This window comes from Petaurus breviceps, unplaced genomic scaffold, assembly GCF_028583685.1.
Source record: "Petaurus breviceps papuanus isolate PSGF00001 unplaced genomic scaffold, PetGlider_PUasm1.0 90792, whole genome shotgun sequence".
Lineage (NCBI taxonomy): Eukaryota > Metazoa > Chordata > Mammalia > Diprotodontia > Petauridae > Petaurus > Petaurus breviceps.
Window position 1 is genome coordinate 8,607,268 of NW_027187347.1, and position 9,145 is coordinate 8,616,412.

The window sequence follows — 9,145 nt, forward strand, 5'->3', positions numbered from 1 at the left end:
AAAACCAGAAAGGGGTTGGTTTCAAAAGATCATACTTTCCCCACCACAACCAAACCCCCTCTTTTCAAAGAAATTCTAGTTTCTCTTCAGGGCTCCACTACATGGAGTAAATTTACCAGAGAAGGAAACTTTAAAAAATCACAGAAATCTTTATTTGGCCAAAAATAACCTGAAGCTTTTCTAGAAAAAGGAGGGGAAAGTAGCCTGGCAATTTAATTAATACAACAGTTAAAACAACTTAGGCCTGATTTATTAAAATATATAGTTATTATTGTGTGATTATGAAATTAAGCTAATTATTAATTAGAGAATTATTTAAAAGTAATGTATAGCAAAGAGAATATAAAAAGATTATAGTAATCATATAAAGAAGCTTAACTAATATAAATCAATGTCATAACAAGAAGGAAAAAAAGAACTTAAAAACACCTTAGTCAGTAAATATTTGACCTATTTGCCAAATGGAAAGAGATGGAGGCCAAAGGTGATGATGGTTTAATATAGAAATTAATTTTTAAAGTCTTATGAAGGAGACCAATGTAAGATGATGATCAATATCACTGCATAAAGCAGAGAGCAGCAGCAAAGGATTCATTGGTTCATTCTTTACTCATTGTTGGCTTTTTTTGCTGCTACTGCTATTGTTCTTCAGTCATGTCTAGTCTTCATGACCCTGTAGACCATAGCACTGTCTAGGCGGTTTTCTTGGAAAAGATATTGGAGTGGTTTGCCATTTCCTTCTCCAGTGTATTAAGACAAACAGTAGTTAAGTGGCTTGCCAGGGTCACAGCTAGTGATTATCAGAATATGGATCTGAACTCAAGTTTTCCTGACTCCAAGTCCAGTGCTCTCTCCACCAAGCCACTCAGCTACAATGAAGGCTAAGTATCACTATAAAGAAAACTTTGAGAGAGACACAACTAAGCAAAAACATCCTAAGAGAATTTAAAGATGAAAATGGATGAAAGAATATACAGAACAAAAATGGAAACAATCTGCAAAATTTGATACACATATACACACACATACACAAGCTATTTTCACCATGAAGGACAGTAGAGTCACAAAACTTGCATTCTAACATCACAGTCTAAGAAAGCCCTTATAGAAGAAATAGAAACAACACTAAGAAAAACAAAGATGGAAGAAGTTGGATTAGACCAAATGTTCAGAGGCAATTGTTACTAGTTGTGACACAGGTGTGAAAGCACTGAAGGAAGGATCAACTCACAAAATATATGAAGGAAACATACCATAGGCATGGAGGAAGGGGAAGTCAGGAGAATTCATCAGCTTCCAAAGCAATCCATTAAACTTTGGGATATCTCTGATTGTTAGAAAGTTTTTCCTTTTATCAAGGCAAAATTTGCCCCTTTGCAAATGTTGGTTTGGTCCCTTGGGTGTCAAGTAGAATTACTCCAATCCCTCTTCCCCAATAATAACCTTTCAAATACCTAAAGAGAATAATCATTCCCCCACCATAGCCCACCTTATTCTCTTCCTCCAGAATAATTACCCCATTCCTTCAACTTGTCATCATTTAGCAAGAAATCAAAATGGTTAGAAATATTAGAAACTAAACAAAAATTATCACCATGAGAAAAAGTTGTCTGAATATGTCTGCAGAACAATATTGTTATAGAACAGAACTCACCTTTCTTCTTCTGCCAGAAGAACAGACCGAGACAAGTAGGTATAAGTATACACAGCAGCCCTACTGAAACAAGCATGTAATGGAGCCATGGTCTCGTTTCTTTCTCAGGTCTCTGTTCCAATGAGGCTTCAGTTGAATCTGAAAATTCAGTCAATGCTCAAGAGTATTAAGAAAGCTGTGATAGCAAGAAAACCTATTTTATTTAGTTTCTTTCCTCAAATGGGATGCGAATTATTATCACAAACCCCAGACAGGAAGCCTTTTCTAGAAAAGACAAGGCAGATGTCTCCCATCCTCAATGAAACCTTCTCTGAGAATCACATATAATGGCGACCACATCATTCAGCAAAGATAATCATAAAGGTCAACATTTATATAAAGCTTTAAGTTTTGTTAATCTTAAACTTGTAAAACTTCTAAACTCATTTGATTCTCACAGAAATCTGTGAGGGAGACACTACAAGGATTATTCTACTGGATGATATTTACTGTCTGAAGCCAAAAAAAAAAAAAGATCATTCCTGTTTCTCTCCCATTTTTCTTCCTCTTTAACTTACCCACACAAACAATATAGTACCTGTGGGCATGAGGTTGCTCGTACGGAGGCAGCTAGCTGGCAAGGTAGATAGAGCACTGTGCATGCAATGAGGAAGATCAGAGTGAAAATTTAATCTCAGTAATTTACTAGCTGTGTGACCCTGGGCAAGTCTGTCTGTCTCAACTATACATATAGATAATCATAGCACCTACCTCCCAAAAATGTTGTGAGAGTCAAATAAGACAGTATTTGTAAAGCTCTTAGCTCAATGCCTGACACATAGTGGGTGCTAAATTAATGGTTGCTCCCTTCTTTCCTTTCATATGTTGATCAATTGACCCAAAGTGCAACAGAAGAGAAACAAACACTTATAAGCTCTTTTTTTTAGAGATCTATCTTAGGGCAAGTGCCAAGCCATCTTCCTGAGTTCAAATCTGGCCTCACACACTTACTAGCTGTGTGACCCTGGGCAAGTCACTTAATCCTGTCTGCCTCAGTTTCCTCATCTGTAAAATGAGCTGGAGAAGGAAATGGCAAACCACTCCAGTATTTTTGCCAAGAAAATCCCAAATGAGGTCATGACAAGTTAGACAAAACTAAAAATGACTCAATAGCAGCAACAGAAGAAGAGAGGCAATGTTTTTGGATTTCTAGCTAGCTCAGAGAAGGTCCTCCCAAGGAGAAGTGGCTATATATAACTATTCCCTTCTCCTGTCTGGGAGGAGGCACTAAATATAAATCTAAGGGTCCTTGAGGTTTCTGGGCCTTGAAGGAGAATGAATAGGGGAGGCAAGGGAAAGAGAAAAGTCAACAATTTAGAGTTAGAAAGCTCCTAGGAAGCAAACCAGTCAGCCTCCTCATTTTACACATTAGGGAATAGGCTCAGAGAAGTTGTCAGCTGCCCAAGGTTACACATATAGTAATATATGGTGGAGCCAGTATTTGAATCCTGACAACAAATTTAGCTCTCTTTCCCTCGTGACACCCAGCCTCTTTCAGTCAATAGTTGAAATTGTTGTTCTTCCTTCATTCTCAGAGAGTATCAATGACTTCACGAGGATGACATCTTGACTTGTACAAGAACTGGATTTAAGTGAGGCAGAGCTGTGCAAAGTTATCAGCCTCACTCTCTCCTCCAGACAAGTAAAGACAGCAAGACAAAAGTCCAGATGACTGGTGATGGCCCAGGATGCGGTGGTTGATGTCGGCCTTTCTAAATTAGGTCTTTCCCAGGCCTCAGTTTACCATGGACATAAATTTTAAAACTGGGAAGGAGTAGTAGTGAAAAGGGAGGCTCAATTTTAGACCTGATGAAGTTGAGATGTCAATAGTACATCCAAATAAAAACTGTCCAGTTATCAACTAGAACAGAATGCAGGTCTGGAGCAAGGGGAGAAAAAATGGAATTGAAGGTCTAGATTTCTTTTTGTTGTTTTTTATTTTTATTTTTTACTTTTTTATATTTCTTGTTGTTTTGTTAATCAGTCATGTCTAACTCTTTGTGACCTCATTTGGGGTTTTCTTGGCAAAGACACTGGAGTGGTTCACCATTCCCTTCTCTAGATCATTTGACAGATGAGGAAACTGAGGTAAACAGGTTAAATGACTTGCCCAGCCAGGGTCACACAGCTATTAAGTGTCTGAGACAAGATTTGAATTCATGAAGAAGAGTTCCTGCTTCCTAATTCCAAGCCCAGTTCCTATCTACTGTGCCAACCAGCTGCTAGAGTACTCACTATAGTGCCTGGGAAATTGCTTTGAATACAAAAGGAGCACAAAAAAATATTAATTGAAAGAAATGAACAAAGGAATGGATGAATAAAAAAAGGAAAGGCTAGCTAGAATCAGCAGCCACAGTAATCTCAGGAGTGATCATTTTTCAGTTGACTTGACTTCTTCCTGGGGATGTTCTTAAGTACTTCATCTCCTTGAAAAAGCAAAGCTTCAAAAATCTCCCTAAGACTTTTGAGATGCAGAGCAGCTGGCAATCTGCATTAACAGAACATGTTTCCTCATAGGGGATATCACTTTACCAATAAGACTAATAACCCTCCCACTCCCTAAGAGGACAGAAAGTCAGGCTTGCTTCCATGAGTAAAATAAGATGAGAATATCAATCAGAAGAATGGACTTTGGAGCTGATACTCACTTGTTACATAGATGTCTGGGTTTTGCAGCTGATACTCACTTGTTACATAGATATTTATGAAATGACTGTAAATTATAGATTTTTTTGTATAGTTAGCAAGACACCGATACGAGCCATTATTGTCTTTAAGCACAGGGTCAAAATGCAGGCTGAACACAGTTAAGTTCTTCTCTTTATCCCAGGATGTAGATTCCCAAAGTCCATTCCGAATGGGGGAACTTTCTGTTCCATTTGCCTTGACCCAAGACACTTTTAGATTCTCACCACATTGATTCACCGGACAATTGAGTATTAATGATTTCCCTGGTGAAGTGGTAAAACTGGTGCCTCTTTGAACTAAAGGTCCCACACAAGGAAGAAGCCCTGAAAGAAAGCAAAATGAGTTATAGGCATAGAGGTGATCAGATTTATTCTCCCAGAACTATGCCATAAACAATGCCAAGAGATCTTTTCTGTGGTCTCTGAAGGGAAAAGGTTCTATTTCTCCCCCACCCCAACCCCACCCCCCTTGCTTGCTCATTCCACTGTTCAACACTTACTTTCAGGAAAACTTTTGCTCTCGTTTGAACCTCACAGAATAGAAGAGTAGCCTTGGAGTCAGGAAAGACCCAGATTCCAGTCCTGTCTCTGACAGATACAAGGCTATGTGGTCATAGGAAATTCCCTTATCCTCTCAATGTGCTAGGCAACTCTCCAAGTTCCCCATCTGCATTATTGAAGAGAATTTCCACATTTTTACCTCCCCATGCAACTGAGTTCAAAGGTATAAACCAAAGTAGCAAAAACCTTCATGCTACAGTCTTCACTCCCTTTTATTCATATTTTGTCTTCAATGAAAATGAACATACTGTGGTCATAAACATACTCAGGTGTTACCTTTGGCTAATGGGAGGGGGAGATGTTAAAGAATATTAAGGGGGTCCCCTGAACTTGTCTTTTTGAGTTGCCATATTTTCTGGAAATACTGGACCTGGAGTGTGCAGGAGACCCTGAATGCATCCAGGACAAAGCCTCCCCCTCCACCTCCCCACCTCCCCCACTGATTTGCCATAATTTATTGTTTGCACCCTAAGCTGGACTCCCGGTATGTCCTTGGGAGTCAAAACAGCTGCCAGTCAGTCTGCAGTAGACAGGGAAACTGCAGCTAGGACCCTGGTAAACAGACCATCCCATCTCCATAGTCTGGAATTTCCCGAGGGAAAAGAATGCTGCTTTTGCCATCTTAATTATTCATGATTTCTCCTCCCTGCCACTCCTGTTTAGGTAGAGATATCCCTTTCTCCTCTTTTGTTTCAATTTCATAAATACTCGAGCTTCTATTTGGATTGTGAACTCTTTGCACTAGTGTAGGGTTTCACATGCATGTTCATTTCTCTTGTAATTAACTAGTTTTTCACATAAGTTTTGCAAAATTGTGCTTGTCTGTTGACACTGGTCACTATCCTAGTGAATTTTTAAAAATATACGCATTTAAAGTCTGGAATCCCGGATCACATGCATGACCCTTCACTCATTAGATGATGCTGGGGGGAAAAAAGTTGCTTTAACCTATTTTGTGAGCCATAGCCTACCTAGCAATTTTGGTAAAGGATGCACCAGGATCAAGCAGCATAAAAAGTACCATCAAATCAATTTTGTAATTCATGAAGTGAAAATAATACAAATAATTAATCCATCTTAGTTGAGCAGGAAGGGGAAATAAATACTAGAGTCGTTCACAAAGAGATACCTTTAACAATGTACAGCTACTCATAGCTTACTATTTCAACTGTTATTTCAACTAACAATGCTAAAGTCAATCGTTTCTACCCTATTAAAGGAATGAAATACTTTTCAGTAGCCCAACCAACATTAGTCATATACCTTTTCTATCATCTCTGCCAATATGGTAGATGTTCAGTGTAACCTCATAGTTGTTTTCACTTGAATTTCCCTAAATATTAGTAATTTGGAGTATTTTTAATATGGCTGTTGATAGTCTGGACTTCTCCCTTTGAAAATTGCCTATTTATATCTATTGATAATTGATTAGCTGAGGCAGGGCTCTTGTTCTTATAGATTTCAATCAATTTCTTTTATATAATTCCTTCTTAAAGTTGGAAGCCAGAAGCACCCAGAGTCACTGCAGAAATCAGAATAGCTCAAAGCTGGAAGATAACTCAAAGAAGACTGAAAATATTGAAGTTCTTACTGTCACCAACTCTGCCCTGATTCTCATGCAGGACAGGCATGCATCTCCACCAGTGAGGAGAGAGACCCAGATCAGTGGGCTTTGGGAATGGGGTTACATTTAAATGAAAGCTTTATCAGGGAAACTTGCTACAAAGATTTTCCCCCAGTTGACTGTTTTCTTTCTCATTTTAGCTCCATTAGTTTTGTTTGTGTTAAAACTTTTTGCAATAAAACTTTATATGTATTCAAAATTATCCACTTTATCTTCTACAATTTTCTCTATCCTTTGTTTGATAATAAACCCTTTCCCTATCTGTAGATTCAAAAGGAAATTTATTCCTTCCTCCTATAAATTACTTACAATGTGACTTTTTTTTTTTTAAAGCAATCAGGGTTAAGTAACTTGCTCAAGGTTACACAGCCAGTTATTTCTGGGTGTGGTGCTAAGTATCTGAGCCTGGATTTGAACCCCAGATCATCCCAACACTGGAGCCAGTGCTCTTAATCACTGAGCCACCTGGCCGCCCCTAAGCAGTTAGGGTTAAGTAACTTGCTCAAGGTTACACGGCCAGGTGTTTCTGGGTGGGTGCTAAGTGTCTGAGCCCAGATTCGATCCACAAATCATCCCGACAGTGAAGCCAGTGCTCTTACTCGCTGTTCTAAGTGGCCACCCCTACAATGTGACTTTTTAAACCTTAGTCAGATACTCATTTGGATCTTACACCGGTATATTGTTTGAGATGTCGTATCTAATTGTACCAAATTTTTTTCCAGCTTTCCCAGCAGTGATTCAGTACCTTAGAAAGTAGAGACTTTGGGTTTATCAAACAGTAGGATACTAAGTTTGTTTGCTTCTATATGTTGTGTCCCTAAAATGTTTGGAATTGGTTGTGTGACATGGGAGACACTGGCAAAGGACCGTTCAGCATGGCGTGCCCACATCAGAGAGGGTGCTCTATGAGCAAAGCAGAATTGAAACAGCTCAAAGGAAATGCAGGATGTGCAAATTTAGAGTATCCATCCCAAATTTGCACACTGACTATTTATGCCTGACCTGTGTTAGAGCATACCGAGCTTGTATCAGTCTGATTAGCCACAGTTGGACGCACTGAAACTTGGCTTTAGTAAAGTCATGTCATTTTGGACCTCTTTGAGAACGAAGACAACAACCAACCAACCAACCTCATCTGTTCCACTGACTGACACCTCTATTTCATAATCTGTACTAAATCACTTTAATGATTACTACTTTGTAGTAGAGTTTGAGTCTGGTACTGTTAGGTCCCTTTCCTTCACACTTTTTAATTTGTTTACTGTTTCTCTTGAGATTTTTTATCTTTTTTTTTCCCTCCAAATGAATTTCAGTATTATTATTTTCTATCTATAAAATAACTCTTTAGTAGTTTTATTGGCATGGCACTGAATAAATAAGTTAATGTTGGTGGCACTGTCATTTTTATTATATTGGCTTGACCTACCCCATAAGCAATTCATATTTCTCCAAATAATTAGGTATGTCATTATTTCTTTAAAGAATGTTTAATCACTTTGAACTCTAGTCAAAATCTACTCTGTGAAGTTGAAGTTAGTTTTATTTATGACTTACCTCTCTGAGTCTACATCTTCCTTCTGATTCCCCCTGCTTGCTTATCCTAATTCCCTCCTATTTTCCTATTCAGTTGAATGTACTTTTATATTAAGTTTTTTATGCTTATTCATTCTACTCTCTTTTGATTGGTTCAGTTGAAAGGGAGGTTCAAGTGATGCCTGCACCTCGTTTGTGTAGTATTCTACTTGCTACCTAAATTCTGAGAGCAAGTTCCCACCCCCCTTCCCTTTTGTTTCTAATGTTTTCATTTTTATCTCCTTTTTCTTTAATCTTTTGATAATATAAAGATAATAACAAAGTCATTTCCAGGTCCTATGTTGTATTTAATTTCCTCTATGACCTTTTATGATATTAGAGTTCTGGTGAATCACTTCTCTTTTCTGCCATTATTAGAATGTAAACACTTCATCTTTGCATAGTCTCATCCAATTGCTCAAACATATGTATTATTTTTATGTTTCTCTTCACTCCTGTGTTTGAATTTTGAAGTTTCCACTAAGCTCTGGTCTTTCATCAGGGATAACTAAGATTGCTCTATTTCTTAAAACTCTGTTTTTCCTCTGTAGGATTATTCTTTGTTTTTCGGAGTAAATTTTTATTAGTTATAAGCTTATATATCTTGCCTTATGGAATATCATGTCACAAGTTCTCCTATTCTTTATATTTGCAGATGACAAATCTTGTGTAATCCTGATTGTGGTTCCTCTGTACTTAACCTCTTTTTTTCTGAATTCTTGCAGTATTTTTGATTTGACCTGTATTTTGGATATGAGGTTTCTAGAAGCTTTCCTTTTGGGGGGATTTCTTTAAGGAGGTTACAAGTGGGTTCTTTCTATCTGATTTTAAGAAGGCTAGGCAATTTTCCTTCAAAATTTCTTGAAATATGCTTCAATAATTCTTTCTTTCTTTTTCTTTCTTTCTTTCTTTCTTTCTTTCTTTCTTTCTTTCTTTCTTTCTTTCTTTCTTTCTTTCTTTCTTTCTTTCTTTCTTTCTTTCTTTCTTTCTTTCTTTCTTTCTTTCTTT

General features: G+C 37.7%; 2 protein-coding genes across 5 annotated transcripts in view; one reads left to right on the forward strand and one right to left on the reverse strand.

Moving 5' to 3' along the window:
* The window catches only part of LOC138147392 (OX-2 membrane glycoprotein-like), a 175,999-nt gene that overhangs the window by 149,515 nt on the left and 17,339 nt on the right, over positions 1 to 9,145 (forward strand). The gene's annotated exons all lie outside the window — the stretch shown is intronic.
* BTLA (B and T lymphocyte associated) overlaps positions 1 to 9,145 on the reverse strand; it is a 44,173-nt gene that overhangs the window by 19,998 nt on the left and 15,030 nt on the right. For 2 of the 3 annotated variants that reach the window (XM_069069836.1, XM_069069835.1), the window contains 2 exons: positions 4,342 to 4,704; positions 1,655 to 1,792 (listed from right to left, as the gene is read on the reverse strand). In XM_069069836.1, the coding sequence (XP_068925937.1) occupies positions 1,655 to 1,792; positions 4,342 to 4,704 (501 nt within the window). The remainder of the gene's footprint in view (positions 1 to 1,654; positions 1,793 to 4,341; positions 4,705 to 9,145) is intronic. The other variant, XM_069069837.1, reaches the window with a different exon arrangement.